At 41.2% G+C, this 18,412-nt stretch overlaps 1 protein-coding gene across 1 annotated transcript in view; it reads left to right on the top strand.

Moving 5' to 3' along the window:
* FBLN1 (fibulin 1) overlaps window positions 1-18,412 on the top strand; it is an 83,378-nt gene that overhangs the window by 54,667 nt on the left and 10,299 nt on the right. Inside the window, exons 15-16 of the mRNA XM_086610763.1 lie at window positions 4,717-4,859; window positions 6,841-6,972. Of these exons, the coding sequence (XP_086466889.1) occupies window positions 4,717-4,859; window positions 6,841-6,972 (275 nt within the window). The remainder of the gene's footprint in view (window positions 1-4,716; window positions 4,860-6,840; window positions 6,973-18,412) is intronic.

Genomic DNA, 18,412 nt, shown 5'->3' with positions numbered 1-18,412 from the left:
CATATCAAAGCTGATAAATTTTTAACTGTAAAGACTTTACCCACCACCACCACCAAAAGAACCCCAGCCAAACCCTAGCATCCCTGAAAGGTTGGCCGGAATTCCAATATCCAAATGTTTCTTCCTTTACTTCTATGAATTTCTTCCTCTACTTCTATGCAATCAAGAACAATGTGGACATTACAAACGGAATTTGTTTGGCATTCTTTTGTTTTGTGAGCTGGAAAAGGATTTATTTTACTCTTGAGTCCTTGTCAGTCAGCTCAAGGTATACCAGAGTTATGATCTAAAAATTAATGTTCTTTTACACAGTCCTGGGCTTAGGTATTTCTGCTGCCCTGTACATAGGTAGAATAGTCAGTCCATAGATTAATGAGGAACAATCCATATGAAACACATATTAAAAACGCCTCACTATGTAAATACAGACAGCACAGGCAAGGTTCAAGGTTAGAAACTGGGAACCTTCTAAACCAAGATCACAAGCCTTAATCACTTGAACACAAGGAATCGCTCTATTAGCTGAAAGCTGCGGGCTCTCCGGCTCATCATGAGCCAAGCACTAGATTGGGGCATGATCGCAGCGCTCTGCCAGAGTATTATATGTTCCCTAAGGCAAAGTTTATCCCAGCTCGCTGACTGGAGTTCAAGTCTCACGAGGAATGCCAATGTTTAATAAGTCTGTTGACACATACTTATAAAGCTGCCAGAAGTTGCCAGTGGGGATAGAGTCCCAGCTTTAAATTTTGGAAGCACAAGCCCGTGCTACTTGAGCTAATGGGGTTTCTTACCGCCACAGAAGATGCTTGTATGTAAATGCCCTCTGGCTGCCAGTTCATTATGAGGCCATAATTAAGTAGGATAAAGATTCAAAAATAAACTTCATTTTTGCAAGCATTAATATATATTTGTTTGGCAAGAAAAGAAGGGAGTATGAGAATTTGGCCCTCAGTATTGTAAAACGTTACCATATTAATTGCATGCAGTAAGTAATTCAAGAACATGGAGCTCAGATTCTCCTGGTTTAGATGCTTTAATTCTGCAGTTGAGCTGGAACTTTGAAGAACATGTATGTAATTATGTAGTGTCATTTATGTGCGTGGTTCATAGATTCATAGATTTCTAGGTTGGAAAAGACCTTAGAGATCATCGAGTCCAACCATCCCTAATCCCCATTAAACCATATCCTCAAGTAGATCATCCACCCTATTCTTAAACACATCCAGGGATGGGGACTCAACCGCCTCCCTGGGCAGCCTATTCCAGTGGCTGACAACCCTTTCAGAGAAGAAATACTTCCTAACATCCAACCTGAATCTTCCCTGACTAAGCTTATACCCATTTCCTCTTGTTCTATCACCCAACACTAATGTAAAGAGCCCTTCCCCCACCTCCCCACCGTCTTTTCTCAAGTATTTGTAGGCTGTAATCAGGTCTCCCCTCAGCCTCCTCTTCTCCAGGCTAAACAGCCCCAACTCCCTCAGCCGCTCCTCATAAGTTTTATTTTCCAGCCCCTTGACCAGTTTAGTCGCCCTTCTTTGGACTCGCTCCAGGAGCTCAATATCTCTCTTTCCAAATGAAAATGAAATCACAGCTCCTGGTCTGAAGAACTTACTGATTGAATCCAATAGAGGATATGAAAAGGAATGACACCAGGACCAAAGAAGAAATAAAAAATTTATATTCAGGAAAGGTTGATTTGCAAAATAATCAGAGCAATAGAGCTGTTTCTTAACATTTTTCTCTTTTAAATGAAAAAGGCTTGGAGGAGGTACCAGCTCCAAAGCTGCAATTTTTGCTAAAGGGGAAAACTTTGAAGGAAAGATTTGAATAAAGAAAGTTCTCACCACTTCGAAAGAAACGTTTGTCAGTCACAGTCCTCACTACAGCAGGACATGAGCAAAAAGGAAAGCATCAGCAAATGAGAAGATCAAATGCAAAGACAATGTTTAAGGATAAAATTAAGAAATATTTTGAGGTCAGAGCACACCATTAATAGCAAATATCAGGATTTGAAATAGATGCTAGTTGTCAAAGCAATTATTCCAGAAGATGTCTAAAGATGTACCAACTGGACTTTGGATATGCTGAAGCAGTTAGCAGGGATATCAAAAGAAAGGAGATCAGAGAGTGAATATTTAGCAGCGTGGACAGAGCACGCAAATAAAAAAGGTTGTGCGATTTGTAAGAAGAAAGAGAAACGGTGCAAAGAAAGAGAGCTGACATAAATGTTTACCTGTCACATGTATGGTTACAAGCTGGATGGATCTAGAAACTAGTTTTAGTTAGGAACTATCACAAATCACTTGTGATCATTGTGGTCCTCCATTTCTCTATGCAGGGTACCTTATGCGTACCGTTAGAACGTTTTACTACAGTGTGTCAGAAGTGAGAGTTAGGAATGTAAGTCTTACATAGGACTTCATCTTAAACAAATGCATGGCTTTATTGGATGAGAATTTCAGAAATGTTTGTATTGGCCAAATTTTGTTCCAGCTGAACAAAAAGAGTAAAAGCTCTCTTTTCTTCCCAGGAAGGAGCAAAGACAGACCAATCCAGAACGCTTCAGACACTCCCACCACCATGTTTTTGCATACAAATTCTATTCGCTAAATACAGCTATGAAAATTTAGGATGCTGTATGTCTTGTGCCAGTACTTACATTATTAGTAATAATGTCCCAAAATGGGTTATGGAAGCTACTGTTTATTGATGTCCCTGAAACCTTTAGCTGATGCTATAGTTATTATTTATATGTTATATAACGCAAAGAGAAAAACTTTTCAGGAACTTTTTCAGAATTTGTAAACGCGTTACTAGAAGTAAAACCAGTCTGACTTGGCTGTTGTGATCCCAGCCTAGCAGGATCCTGAGGAAAGATGCAGTGTGCGTTTGTATGGCTGTGCAGATGTAACTCCCTACTAAACTCTTCTATATCCAGTGAGGAAAAAAAAAAAACGGGAGAGAGGGAAACAAACACGAATGATGTACATTTTGCCTCAATTCCATTTGTTACATATTTTGAAGTAGACCATTGTATGCTGGAACTAGGCTATGTAGTTTAGCAGATCCTTATTTCACAGCCATGAGGGTCAGCTAGCTGGAACTCCTTTTTTAATTTGGCAGCTGAAGTTTAAAATAAGGGGATGGAATCTCTTATTGTAGGTCAGACAATTATGTCCATATGTCCAGAATTATTTTGTTCGAAAATGACTAGCATGAGGCATTTCAGCAGAAAGGCCTATTCTGTTCTTCCCTGTGAGATGACTAGGAAATTATAAAATTTTGTACCCAGATAACAGTGGGAAGTAAAAGGTGTCTCCTGGCCTATATCTCCTGGCCAGTCTGAAAACATCAACTACAGAGTGAGAATAATAAGCCAGACTTGGCTGGTGTAAATTAACCCGGCTTCATTGCCTTCCCCTGGACTATGCCAGCTCACATCTGTTGAAGCATGATTTCCTTAATGTTGATTCATGTTTTCTCTTTTATCTTTATTTTAGCTTCATACAATATCAGCATGTTTGGCTTTGTTTTCTTTGATGAGCAAATGTGGGTAGCATATAATAAGAAGTTACTGATGTATTTATTATTATTAATAGAGCCATAAAGTCCCTTTGAACATCTGAAAAAAGATGGCTTGTAGGTGTGGACTTGGGTAACACATTTTGAAAAGAGCAAGAACCATTTGTTTCTAGAGGTATCTGACAAACTAAAGCTTCCATTTTTGTTTCCCTTTTACTCAGTGAATTTTTCTTCCTTTTAATCTTTTAATTCCCCCCCTCTGACACTGCAGTCTTTTCTTTTTTCCACTTAGAAATATGAAGAAATGGGCAGGTCAAAGTTGAGATCATTTGTGAGGCTTAGTCACATTGTAAGTCCCAGCATAGCCCTTTCATCTCCCACAAACACAGACCGGGTATTGTGTGAAGTTCTTGAACTGTAAGTGACTTTAAATTCACTCTAGTGGACAAGGGTGAGAAGAAGTCATTTAACTTTTAATAGACTTTCAAGGACGAATGAGCAGCTGGTTGAGATGGAATATGAAATGACCCTTCCCATTTCCCCAAACTCAGAATTCGATCATTGAGGTTTTAAATAATGTGGTTAACTTTTTTCCTCCCCCATTTTCCATTCCTCTCTGTTTTCTCAGTTTAGATGGAAAGGGAGGATGTGAAAAAAAAGACTGAAGAGAGGCTTTTCTGGCTCCTGCTGCACTGAAAATCGTGAAAGAAAGTTGGCCCCTCAGATATTTCCTGCCAGATTTCCAGAATGGAAACAATTGTTTCTGCTTTTGTAGATTGTTTTTGTACTCCACGTGATTGATATCACGTGGAGTACAAAAAGCCTTGTGCAAATAAGTGTAGCTTCACCAGAATTGGTGAGACCACGCCAGTGCACTGCAGCTGAGGACCTGGGCCCAGTTGTTTGGTCCTGTTTCTACTTGGAAAGCAAATTTACATGGTATCTTCTGCACTACAGTTCTCCCTATTCTTGCACACCTGGCTTGAAGAAATGGCTTCGAGGGGGGGTTGACTGCAACTCTTAGCCAAATTTTTCAGTGGTCCAGCAGTTCTGATGATCTGCATTTGTCTAAGTTTTTGAGGTGAAGAATGAACACTTACATCAGTTATAGTTTCTAGCTCCCCAGACTGCAAAACACAAAGTAATTAATTTTCAGAATATATATGCCTCTCTCTCTCTCGTTTCTCTTAGTGTCAGACTTGAAAAGACAGATACTATCCGTTGCATTAAGTCTTGTCGACCAAATGATGTCAACTGTGTGTTGGATCCAGTCCACACAATTTCCCACACTGTCATTTCATTGCCCACGTTTAGAGAATTTACAAGACCTGAAGGTAAGTGGTTTGTTCCTTGTTCCATTTGATAGACGAACAACATATAAAACCTCCACCGGAAATCCTTGCCTAAAGCCAGACTAGCTACCGGTGCAGTAAAATGTTTGCACAGTTCCAAATTATAGTGTACTATTCATTTAATTAAAACCTTCGATATCCAGGAGTTTTGATTTTATGGGGCAAAGAAAATCGTTCTGAGCTCTAACTCATACAGTCTAAGGAAATATTGGGTCTGAATTCCCATTTACCACATTTACTTATATAGTAGCCGTGTTCCCCATGACATTTTTCTTCCCTTTTTTTCATATTTTGCCATAGGAAGTAGGTGCTCATTATATTTCTCTGTCTCTTTATGGTCTGTTGTTTGCTATTGACGGGTGGCTTGTTCCAAGATTATAGCCTCTATCTACATGCAAACATTAATCACAACTATTGAATATGCTATCTGTGATTTGTCTATTTTCGACCTATAAAAAAAAAGTGTTCTAAAATATACAATAAAGGAAGGGAAATTCCAAAGACTGGACAGAAAGTTTTAAGCTAAGATTTTCAAAAAGCATCCAAGTGAGTGGCTGTGCAGTCATCCAAAGTGAGTTTTCCAGCCCCAGGTGGTGCACTCTGATGGGCACTCATGTATTTCCTTAGTTCCTTCAGCCTCTGCAAGTTTTTAGATTCTGCAAGTGTCAGAAGGATCGCACTCACTTTGCTCAGCTCACGTATAGACTTACAGATCAAGAGCCAATTTTTGCTCCTTGGCATTTGTATTCATTTTCTAGCAGCTTCACTGAGGATTGCCTGCACATCCATAGGTGGGAGGACTGCCTTCAGCCCTGCTTCTCTGTAGGGTGAGCCACTCAGCAGCTTAACTGTGTGGCACAGACATAGAGAGAGAAGGAGACAGTGGAAAGGAAGGTTATTTTTGAGGTGTTTTTAGAGATCTTAAATCCCTATTTCTGATGCACCCAGAGTCTCAGCCTTGCCATCTGAGAAAGTTGTCCTAAATGAAAGCCGAAGCAGATTCTTCACTTCTGTACCAGGCAGAAGGAGCTGGGCAAGAGACATCCCAATCCTTTCATATAGGAACAATTTAACCACCAATAGCTTAGCCGTGTGGAGCTGCTGTAGATTGTGTCAGGCCTTGGCTGGCCCTGCTTCACAGGGAACGGAGGAATGCCCCATAGCCACTTTTACTCCCATACACACCCCTGCAGCTTCACCAGGTGTACTGGCAGCAGAGCTGAAGATTTGGCCCAGGATGCTTCCCAAACCTTTCCCTCATTAGTCCATCCTCATGAGTTAATAAAAAGAGATGAGTCGCAGCGATCTGAGAGTACTACCAAAGCCCAGAAGATGTTCCTAAACTGTAATTCAGTGCATGGCCTTGAGTGAATTCTTACAGCCCCGTGGTTTAGTTTCATCACCTAGAGAGTAAGGATAATAATGAGAATAATACTACTTACCTCTCTCGCAAGGGGCTTGAAAAATAGTTTCACTTTTTTTTTTTTAACTTAAAACCCTCCTCCAATACTCGAAAGGACTCTGTAATTTGTAATGGCAATACTTTATGTAGCTGCCTAAGGGAATCAAAGGTCAGGGTTTTACCTGTTTGGTCCTCCTCCGCTGCCCAGCCTGTGGGTCCTCAGTCTTGTCCTCTTTGGGTGCGTGCTGGAATCATAGATTGTAGAACGATTTGAGTTGGAAGAAGTCTGACTGGTTTCTAAGAATGATCCTTCTGGACCCTGAAAGTAATAGTGTTTTGGCTTCTTGACTTCTTGGATGATTCAGGAGGAGAAAATAAATCTATCCAAATCCTCCTTTCCCCCAGATGTTTTCTTTCCGTTTTAAAGGACAAACTGGGAAGAGGGGGGAGGTGTCCTCCACCAGCTTTGGAGGCAAGTAATTTTGGATAAAATTCTGTTAGGTTCTTCAGTGGTGCTTTCAATTTCTTCTCAGTATGTTCTGTGATACTATTTATTTGCAGAGATTATTTTTCTTCGTGCCGTCACACCTACATATCCAGCCAACCAGGCAGATATCATATTTGACATAACAGAAGGAAATTTAAGAGATTCCTTTGATATCATCAAGCGTTACATGGATGGTATGACAGTGGGTGAGTAGAGTGTTTTCTGCTTGCTTTCTTCTCTCAATAATATTGTAGAACAAGGGTGAAGAAGAAATTAACTTAAGTAATTCATTCCCACCTTGATTTTCAAGCCTGTATTGATTTAATATTCTCCAGTCCAATATGTGTAATTTGAATTAATATCACAGTTGGGTTTTTTATTCAAAATACCAGAGGCCTAAACTTTAATTTGAGAAGAACTGTAACTTTTTTCAGAACTGGTTCTAATTAAAAATGCAAAAGACTTAGCTTTAAAATTATGAGGTCTGCCCATTATAATCAAAAATATGTAGTATGTCTGCAAAGAGACTGTAAATTTAACTAACTGTTTTTTCTTGTTTAAACAGCATTGCACTGATTTTTGGATAATAATAAAATTTTTAAAGCAGGACTGAATTTATTGAAAGTTACATGTTTTAATGTTTAAAGACAGGCTGGTTCAGTTTTGAATAAGTACCTCTGTTGAGGATAAAAAAGATCTGTCAGATGCTGTGGTTTAGAAGAAACTTCAGAATGGAACATACACGTTTGATTTATAGTCTCAGTTTGGCAGGGAGGAGACATGGCACGAAGTATACTTGTGTGTATGGGTCAAGCACTAGACCTGCATCTCGTCATATAGCAGGGAGGGGCGGCAACGCAACTGGGGTCGTACTTTCTGGTAGGTTTCTTTCAGATCAGGGCCCTTTTGGGCGATATAATGCATACTGTGTCCAGTATGTAATGTGTATAGTGTATATGGGATATATACATACGTGCATACAGATATATATTTACAGTGGCTTGTGAGGGAGCTTGGCTCTCACTGTGGAACTCAACATACCCAGGCATAGTTGGCAAATTGTCTGAAAGTCGCAGAGCAGGAGCACGTCCCAGCTGATGTGCTGCTTTGCCCAGTGTGAGTTGGTAGTGCAGCGGCGGGGGAATATGCTGTGATTCTCATGCTTGGAGAATGAATATGCCAGGTATTAAAAGGTAGTATTTAATTCCTCTTTATTAATGTTTATTTATGAAAATAGAGGACCAGTGTTCCCAGTGGACATTTGTTCTTCAATACGTGAACGTGCAGGTTCTGCTCAGGTATATACACTGCTCCTATCTGGATGAAAAGAAGAATCGCTGCTGTTCATCCGTACTGCTGGTTTGTGAAAAAGTCATGTTTAGCGTGATCTGAAGGTGGCACTGTTGCATTTCACAAGCACGATAGTACGGCGTCAGCAGTGCAAAGGTTTTATGAACTGTAGATAAAAATCCTAAGTCATTAGGTTTATATTTCTTTATCAAACAGAAGTATACATGTGAATGCTGAGAAAGAGGGAGAGTCTGGTAAAGCGGGATGATAAGATTAAAGATTTAAGGTACTGGGCTGATTCTTTAGAAGAGTATAAATGTTATCAGATCCCACAGTAGTTACAGTAGTTTGCTTTTCGTGCTGTGTGCTTCTTTCTGTCTGAAATAAGAAAGAAGGATATGTTTAAAAATTTGACTGGCCGAGGTATTCGCCTGAGGGAAGCATTTCCATTTTGAATAATAGGACTGCGTGTCAATGGTATTTTACTTGGTAAACTGTATAACTGCCTCACAATGTTAGGAGAGAAAGGATATTCTTATACACCAGGTTGAGAGGATATGATATATGCCTAACTACGTTCCCAGCTCTGCAGAAGAATTGGGCAACTCTTTCTTCACCTCAGTTCCCCCATGTGCAACATGGAGCTGATAAAACATGCCTATTACTGTCTTAATTAATTCTTGTATGTAAAAGCCTTAATTAATTCCTCTGTGTAAAAGTACTTTGAGATTAATAGATGGAAGCTGCAAAGTAAGCTGCCTGCAGCAGAATTGGAAAAGGAAAAACAAACAAAAAAAGCCCCAGCTGATATTACCTGGAGGGGCAGAGGTTCAGGACAGCATGTTGTATGTGTGAAATTAGGATTGCAAATAATTCTGCCAGCAGCGGTTCTGCTGCACTCATCATAATATAATTTTTCTTGATATTAATAATCAGAATGTTAGGTGTTCCCATAAAAGCGCTGGGAAGTTTTCAAGACAAATAAGTTAGGTGGGATCCTTGTCCACAGGAGTTCACAAAGTTAGCTCCTCTTGTAAAGAAAGGAGAAGGGTTTGTATAAGTGTGGAAAATAACAAAGGGCACAGATGATATCAGAAAGCTTTATTTGTTATCCCGTTGAGTTATAGGAACATAAGAACTGCGGGGATGTAACACAGGGAGTCTAGCAGAGCAAATGCCCAACTAGCCCAGTAACCAGTGTCCAGCATATGGACCAGTAACAGACAGGAATACAGGGATCTTTCTCCAAATAAAATGTTCTAACTTGCTGCAATCATCAGTTTATATGCTTCTGGAAAAGCACCGTCAAAAGGACCATCATGCTTGATGTCCATTGATGGACATACGCCTCTCCAATCTGTGTAGCCAATATTTTAATCTTTTTTTGCTGCCTATATTGTAGCAGAAAGAATACATTTAGTCTGATAATAAATCATAGATTCATGGGCAAAGGAATAATAAGCATGTTTCATTCTATTGTAATATTTCAGGAGAAATTGCCAGAGTACCAAAGCTATTTTATCTGCTAATGTAAATTAGATCACTAAATATCTTTTATCTACAAGACAAATTTTCTCTACAAGAGAATAGATACAAAACCTCTACAGGAGGTGGTGGTTTTTTTTTTTTTAAAGAAAAGACATGGACTAGCTCAGAGAGATAGGAAATGTATAAAAGCATATGGAAAAAAGCAGGAAAATAGATACTAGTGTTACTCAGAGCTGCGTGTAATAAACCTTGCCTTGATGTCAGAGCAGAGGAAACCAATGAAGGAATTCAAAGAAAGGAGGGAGCACTGGGAAAAGAGGAGGAGAAAGGACAGATTAATGAAGATGCTCTTGCAGGAAGTCCTTCATTAGTAAAACAGTTTTTTGGTAGGTTGTCACAAACAAAAAGAGAGATGATGCCTTAAGAAGGACCTGCATCTAAATGGTGTTTGTGTTAGTGGAAAGGAACAAGATGCTCTCAAAAGTGTAGCATTAAAAAAAAGTGAAAAGGTACAGGTTTATTTTAGTAAACGTTTAGAGAGTGGGAGGAGCTGTTAGAGGTGGAGTTACAGAAGAAAAGTGAGGACTTCAACACTGACAGAGAATTGTGGACTGAAGAGAGTAAGGTCATCAGTTTTAGCCATCACCCCTTTAAGTTGACACTGAGACATCAAGGAGAAGATGTTAATGAAGCTGAGAAATATGTAGGATTGGATGGAGAATGGCTGATCAGGCTGGTTTTTGATTTGTTGATGGAGAGATAGCAGCTGAGGTCATAGGAGGAGATGGGAGTGTGTAGGAGCAGGTTGTGAGGAAGAAAAAGAAGGAACTAGAAACAGAGGAAAGAGCTGCCCCAGGCAATGTCAGAAAAAGAAAGAACACAGTCTCCCAAAGGAGATGTAGGAGGAGCAGGCACAAAGGTAGGAGAAGAAAGCAGTGAGGACAGTATTGCAAAATCAAGGAAAGGAAATATATCAAATGGGAATCAATGAGCAGCAGAATCAGAAATGGAGAAGCCAAAAGAAGTAAGAGCAGATTCCAAAACTAGTTGTGCTGACCTACAGAAAGTATCTTCCAGGGGAAGAGAAGGAACGAAAGCCAGCCTGCTGGAGTGGCATGAGTAGACTTATGTAAACTGAAGAAAAAGAATTGTGTAAGAAGTTGCCTCTAATATTTCTACCCTCTTGTATTAAAAAGAGATGAGAATCCCCGTTCTTTCCTGGTTCAAGAAGTGCTGTAGGCTCTCTGTTGCCTAGTGTGGTTACAGCCCAAGGTGGCACTGAATCCAAAAGATACTGTTAACAACTGCACATCATTTATTAGCATGGGCGGGAGAAAAACAGAAGTGCAGACCTATCCAGGTTTTTTTTTAAGGCTTTTATAGACTTTTCACTGCATTCCTCCTTTAACCAGCTGTCAGTGAAAAATGAAGAATGCATTTTCAACCTGTACGAAAATGTCCTATCAATGCCTAAGGTATTATCAGATACTATAAAACATTTTCCCCCTCAGCTATGCATTCATTTCCTTAGGTGAATGTAATACCACCTTGTAGTCTGGTAAACTTCAGGAAGATTTTAAAGTTTTGTAAGACAGCTAAAAGTAGTTTTGATAGGCTGAAATCTTCCATGTTGCATTTGATACTAACCTAAGCATGTGTTCTTGCCTGTTAAGCAAAGTGGTACTATTCTTATCAAAAACATTCAGAGCCAATACATTATAAAATTTCAGTTACACCTATAGAGCTTCTCAAGGGTGTTGTGCTGCTGCTTGAATACATTATGAACAGTTGCTCATAATTTTACAGATGATATATACTACTCCTCTCCATTGTTATTTGCAAGGATTTCACTGCTATTTCTGTCCTGACTTTCCAGCCTCTTTTACACATGTGATAGTTCATGATGTTACCTTTGAACCATTACAGAAAGCGTCTCAACTACAGATAGCACAACACTGGATTTGTTGGTAGTCTAATTTCTACTATGGTATTGTAATTGTTTATCTTGATTGCCCATTCCAGAGGCTCGGGAGAGACTTTGAAAAAATGATCAGAAGGTAAACAAAACCAGATACCATAAGAAAGTGTGCTTGTGGGATCCCATATTGGTTGGAGGCAGGAGAAGGAGACTGGAGGTTTATTTGACTTTTGGGGAAACCTGTCCTTAGCACAGGGGTGGTAGTTCTGTATCTCGTAAGTAGTTCGGCCATTCCCAGTGTGGCAGTTTTTTCACAGTCTGCCAGGCAAACATTTGTATGGTCTGACATTAAATTCAGAGTCACCAAAAGCGTTGGTACTGAACTTTGCACCCACTCTGCAGTGCTGGGCAAGTACCTTCACATTCCTCTCTGCTTCCCCCTTATCCTCTGTTGCTCTAGACTCTTTATCTTTGGGCCAGAGGCTGGCTGGCTCTTACCATGCATTTGTTACGGTGTTGGCATAATGAGATCCCCGGACTGATTTGGGCTTTCTGGCACGGCCGTGATGCTGAAAGTCACAGCTCACCTACAGTTGCCTTTCTGTGGGGAACTGGAGACTGGGTGTAGGCAGAGCCGGGGCACCCAGGAGAGCTCCCTGTTCACAGGGGCCAGGATCTCAGCACATACGTTATCTCCCCTTGTGGATACTCTTACTAGAAAGTAAGCAACAATAGCCACCTTTTGTCATGACTATAATGTCATTAGCATGAAACCACAATGGTGTCTGGCAATACAAAACCGATGCTGTCCAGTCATTCACAGTGAGCACATAGAGCAGGGACATAATTCAGCAGGTTTTTCGACAGGCTCTTGCAGCCTTACATTAAAACAGACACAGTCCCTTTCAGTATCTTTGTTCTGGTTTCATCTAGGCTTGCCCCTTTCACAAGAGGAGCCCCTCACCAAATGATATTTTGTGAGTTTTTCTCCATGCCAAGTTGCCCTGTTGAGATTAGCAACTACACATTTGAGACGAGGGTGCCCAGAAGCCATTTGGTAAACGAGGTCCTAGATTTATTGCCTGAGCCTGCCCTTTCAGGATGCTGATGACTGCGCTGTTCAGTAGCCAAATCTCTCAACACCCTTCCTCCCCTCCAGAAAAAATGTCAGGCTGGAGAGCGCTTCTGGAGGCAAACAAGCAACTCGAGCAGGAGGTGAATTTTCATTTTGTGTCTGAGAAATACTGAAGGTGCTTTTCTGGTGAGAATGAGCCTCGTGCTCGAGTGGAACAACCTTCCTAATGCCAAATTTCACTCCTAGCGCGTTGCAAATATCTGGTTAATCAAACGCTCCTCCTTGATCAATGTTCATCTCACCCCGCGGGCAGGAAGGTGTAACCTATTTCAAAAACATTCACGCAGACCACCTCCGGTTACAGTTTCCATAAAGCCAGCAGACAAATAAATCACACTGCAACTCTGACGAAGTTTTGTGAACTGTGATGTGAAGTATAAAACCTGCCAAGTCAGGGAACAGCTAAAGGGACTGCCGAAGGTCCTTGGTTCAGATTATCTAGCGTGCGTTTTTTGGTATTAATTTTAAACAGTGGGCTTAGGTATTACATAAATGAGCAAATAAAGCCAGAGTTGGAATCCAGGACTCTGAGAAACATGCTATAGCAATTCCTCTGAAAGATGTCTGTGTGAATTCAGCCTTCTGAGGTGCTTTTCCCTGGTTTAGGGTAGTCAGAGACCTGCTTTTCTGAGGATCTCCAAGTGTGAAATTTTTGCGCAACTGATTCAGCTGCTTCTGCTGCTTGTGAGTGTGTGTGTGGATAGTAAGCATCTCATTCCTGCAGTAGCTCCTACACACCCCATAAAACTGGAGACAGAAAGCAAGAGACTCAAGGCATAGCGTATATCTTTCCTAGTATGATGCACAGATACGCGACTCACTTAAAAAAAAACCCACCCTAACTTTTATTTTTAAAGGAGTCAAATGTGGTGAAGTGACCCCTTATTTCAGCCTTATTTTTGAGAATTTGGTCAGGGATTAACACACATTAAGATTCAGAAAGCTTCCCTCGTCAGAAGTTCTGCTAACAATACCAGCAGGGCTGTCGCCTCTAGGTGATGACTGAGCGGCTATATCAGGGCTTTCATGTCAAATCCTCAGGATTAGGTACTTTTTCTTCCATGGTAAATTGAATCACAGAGCCATATCGTGCTGTGTGCCATAATGTGGCTCTTTGCCAAGAAATGCTTCGGCTTACCATAATTAATTGCCCAGGTGTCATGGATATGCTACTGTATCAAAGCTTGGCTGAAACAGAATAATGTGGTTGTGGGACAGGTAGGGTAAACTAAGCCACTAAGTGGAGAGGTTGCATGTACGTGATGATGTACCATGACGGACACTAAACCCCCTGTAAATAACATAGTGGGAATAAAGTATCAGGAGGCTGATAGATATGATTTTGCATGTTTTGGACATTCAGCCTTGAATGTTTTCCACCTGTTTTTGTAATATGTAAGATTCTTATACTACATAAAGCATGTCACAATCTCGGTAGAACAGGAAGGATTAAAAAATATATGGTGCAAACTATTTTTTAATGAGGCTACTTCAAGTACAGTTATTGCATTTTAGGCATGAGTGATTTTGCAGCATTGTCAACATTAAAACCCATTGCAAGGTTTGGCTGGAAGGCAAACCAGAGATCTAAAAGCACTTCAAGTTTGCCAAACCAAGATAAGAGCACATCTCTCTGAAGTTATTTGGTATCCTTAATAAAGATCATAGTATTTGTAAACTAGCCAAACCTCAGTAAAATCAAAGGTTGTTTTTAATTCTTTCATAATACCAAGGCTCCATATGATCCAACATGACAGATAATAGCTTTGAAAATATTTACCATTTGTTTCTGGCCAAAAAATGTATTAATGCCATGAGGCCTTTTTATTGCCTCTTTATGTGAAACATTTCAGTAATCAAAGCTTTTTAGAGAAGCCTAAGTGTTAATGAAATTAACCTTCATTGAGTGGTTGAAGGATAGCATTTATAATAAATTGAATCCCAAATTTCTGATCTGTTGAGTAAGGCAGAAAGATCTTTTTTCATGCTGAAATGTAATTTTTGTACTGTCATTTCCTTTTTCATTTTTCTTCAGAGGTGAAACGAAAGGCAAAAAGAGAAGCAGATTCAATTTCATCTAAACTTAAACTAAGACCCATACCCTAGGTGGAAACTTCAAAGACTATGAGTACCTGGGAAGTTTTAGACACAATTGTTTGGACAGTCTTTAAAGGAGACCTTTGTCTATGTGGTTTATAAATTATTACTGTGGTCAATACATACTCTGAGCATGGGAGAGACCTGAGCAATGGGTGTTGCTTATGGTCGCGGGTGCAGGCCCACCTCGTTCCACTACTCTTTCTTTCTGAGGGGTGTCGTGCCCTACCCCTGATCCTCTTTTACGTCTCTCAGAGAAGGTTGCAGTACAGCTTTGAGCTGCACTGTTGGGAAGTGGTTATCGAATTGCTCTAGGGACACGGACATTTTTGCCTGTTCCTGAGATAACATCCCACTGTGGTCAGCACTGCACCAACTGGCCCAAGTCATTAGGAGTCCTCTTTATGCCACTGGTGCAATGCTCACAGTACCTAAATCACCGTTGCCTTTCTGTTCCTTCATAGGGAACGTTGGCATTGTGTTGTGATCTAGGGCTTTGCTGATCCTCAAAAGGAGATCGCCCTCTCCTACCTCTGAACTAACACTCCAGCCCGTTGTTGTCAGCATTAGCGCTTGTGTGGCAAGATACATTTTGGGATCTTTTCTTTCAGGTGTTAATCCAAGGGAAGGGGTGGAGGATATAGTGGGACCACTATTTTTGATCAGCTTAAACCTACAGTGAGATTGCCCTGAGTGTCATGTAGCTTATGAAAGTGCGATTTTATGTGTCCAAACTGACTTCTGAAGCATTTTATAAGCACTTGCTTGCTCCACACTTGAAAATTAGGCCATTTTCTTATGAATTTGAATAAAGATCTCGGAGATTCATGTTTGAAAAGTACATGTTTTTGAAAATCTTGTCCCCAGATATTTCAGCAAAGATACGTATAGCCGGCCACATTCCTGCGAAGCAGTTCTCCATCAGCCTGGAAACTTTGTTAACATCCAACCCTAACTTGATTCTCCAAATCTATTATTTTGTGAAGTCTTCACCATCAAACTTGAATTGAAGGTCTAATTCACAATGTTATGAGGGCAATATACTTCAAAGCAAGAGGAAATCTATTTCAGTACTTGTATTTTGATTAATGAGTTTTCTGAATCTTTTAACCGTATTTATGTTTGTCAGGTGTGGCAGCTCAAGGATTAATGATATTTTCAGAGCTATTTTTCTGTATATGGTTTGATGCCTTCAGTGATGATTACCAAGAAATATTTCATTTTCCAAAGAGCAGCCACTTATTAATAAAAAAGATTATATCAGAAACTATAGAGCACCACATAGCAGGAGCCTACATTGTTATTGTCACAAATAATTGACAGAAATATAGATAGCTTTCACCTAAAAAAAAAAAAAAAAGAACAAATGAAAAGGACTTTTTAGCTTTTGAGAGATGGAGGAATCTAAGGTGTACTTTGTGAAGTCAGCAGCAGACATCTGGTGGTCTGGGAAATGCCTGCAGTTTGACAGCTAGATTGTGCCTTTAGGCACAGTCATGAACTAGAGAGGACTGGAGGAACACAATGCCTGTGAGACTGCCTATGGAGGCCCATCCCACTGCTGAGAAGGGCAACAAGAAGGACTTCTACAAGTACACCGACAGCAAAAGTAAGACTAGGAAACGTGGGCCTGCTTCTGCATAGGACAGGAGACCTGGTGACAAAAGACATGGAGAAAGCTGAAGTATTCAATGTCTACTTTGCCTCATTCTTTATCAATAAGACTGGCCTTCAGGAGTCCCAGGGCCCTCAGAGCAGTAGGAAGGTCTGGAGCAAGAAATCACAGAATCATAGAATGGTTTGTGTTCGAAGGGACCTTAAAGATCATCTAGTTCCAACCCCCCTGCTGTGGGCAGGGACACTCTCCACTACACCAGGTTGCTCAAAGCCTCATCCAACCTGGCCTTGAACACTTCCAGGGGTGGGGCAGCCACAACTTCTCTGGGCAACCTGTGCCAGTGCCTCACCACCCTCATTGTAAAGAATTTCTTCCTTAGATCTAATCTAAATCTCCCCTCTTTCAGTTTAAAGCCATTGCCCCTTGTCCTATCACTACATGCCCTTGTAAAAAGTCCCTCTCCAGCATTTTTGTAGGCTCCCTATAAAAGACTGCTATAAGATGTCTCCTGAGCCTTCTCTTCTCTGGGCTGAACAACCCCAACTCTCTCAGCCTCTCTTCATAGGAAAGGTGCTCCTGCCCTTGGATCATCTTCGTGGTCCTCCTCTGGACTCGTTCTTGTGTCCTTATGTTGGAGACCCCAGAGCTGAACACAGTACTCCAGGTGGGGTCTCACGAGAGCAGAGTAGAGGGGCAGAATCACCTCTCTCGACCTGCTGGCCACATTTGGATGCAGCCCAGGATACGGTTGGCTTTCTGGGCTGCAAGGGCACATTGCCGGCTCATGTTGAGTTTCTTATCCACCAACACCCCCAAGTCCTTTTCCTCAGGGCTGCTCTCAATCCATTCTTGTATGTATATATCCATTCAAGCCTGTACTTGTGCTTGGGATTTCCCTGACCCATGTGCAGGACCTTGCACTTGGCCTTGTTGAACTTCATAAGGTTCATACAGGCCCATCTCTCAAATACAGTCAGTGGAGAAGAATCAGGTTAGGGAACATTTAAACGAACTGGACATACGCAGGTCCATGGAGATGATGGGGTGCCCCTACAAGTGCTGAGGGAACTGGCCGATGTAAATTTGAGGCCACTCTCAGTTGTCTTTGAAAGATTGTGGTGATCAAAAGTTCCTGTGAACTGGAAGAAGGCAAATGTCACTGCAATCTTCAAGAAGGCCAAGAAGGAGGACCTAGGGAACTACAGGCTGGTCAGCCTCTCCTCAGTCTCTGGGAACGTGATGGAACAAATCCACCTGAAAACCATTTCCAAATGTAGTAAAGACAAGAAGGTGACTGGGAGTAGTCAGCAAGGATTTATGAAGGGGAAACCATGCCTGGCCAACCTGACAGCATTCTACAGCGAGATGACTGCATTTAGTGGATGAGAGAAGACAAGTGGATGTTGCTTGTCTTGACTTTAGTGAGGCTTTAAACACTTTAAGCTCCTTATAGGCAACCTGAGGAAGTGTATACTAGAGAAGTGGACAGGTGTCCCAGTTTTAGCTGGGACCGGGTTAGCTTTTCTTTTTAACAGCCAGAAGAGCTCCGTGTTTTGGTTTTACTCAGAGGCTCGTTCTGAGAAGAATACTGATAGCAAATTGATGTTTGTGGTTGGATGTGAAACTCCAAGGACTTTTCAGTGTGCCGGAGTGCAGAAGCACGGCGGGATAAGGGGGGAGCATAGTTGGGACAAGGGGGACACGATTCCCCTTGTGATTTGTGGTGGAACTTAAGACTGAGGGCCAAACTGGCCAATTAGTATTCCATATCATGCAGTGTCATGCCCAGTGTAAAAGTGAGGGTCAGCCGGGAAGAAGGGCTTTTGCGCTTTGGCTCTTTTGCGCTTTTGCTCTTTTGCGCTTGCTGCGCTGTTGCTGTGTTGTTTTTTCTTTCTTTTTTTTCTCTCTCTCCCAGTACTCCCACTCTCAGAGTACTCTCTCTCTCTCTCTCTCTGCCCCTCTCTATTTCGGGGCCTCGCGTTCGTCCGGGATTGCAGCTTCAGGACGAGACGGGCTTCGCATACGAGGGGGTGGTGAGCACCTACACTGTGTATTAAATCATCTGTATTAAATTGTTCTTATCTCAACCCACAGGTTTCT

Source organism: Tauraco erythrolophus, chromosome 4, assembly GCF_009769465.1.
Source record: "Tauraco erythrolophus isolate bTauEry1 chromosome 4, bTauEry1.pri, whole genome shotgun sequence".
Taxonomy (NCBI): domain Eukaryota; kingdom Metazoa; phylum Chordata; class Aves; order Musophagiformes; family Musophagidae; genus Tauraco; species Tauraco erythrolophus.
The sequence above is the reverse complement of the archived record's forward strand: the minus strand, read 5'-3'. Positions and strand labels throughout refer to the sequence as shown.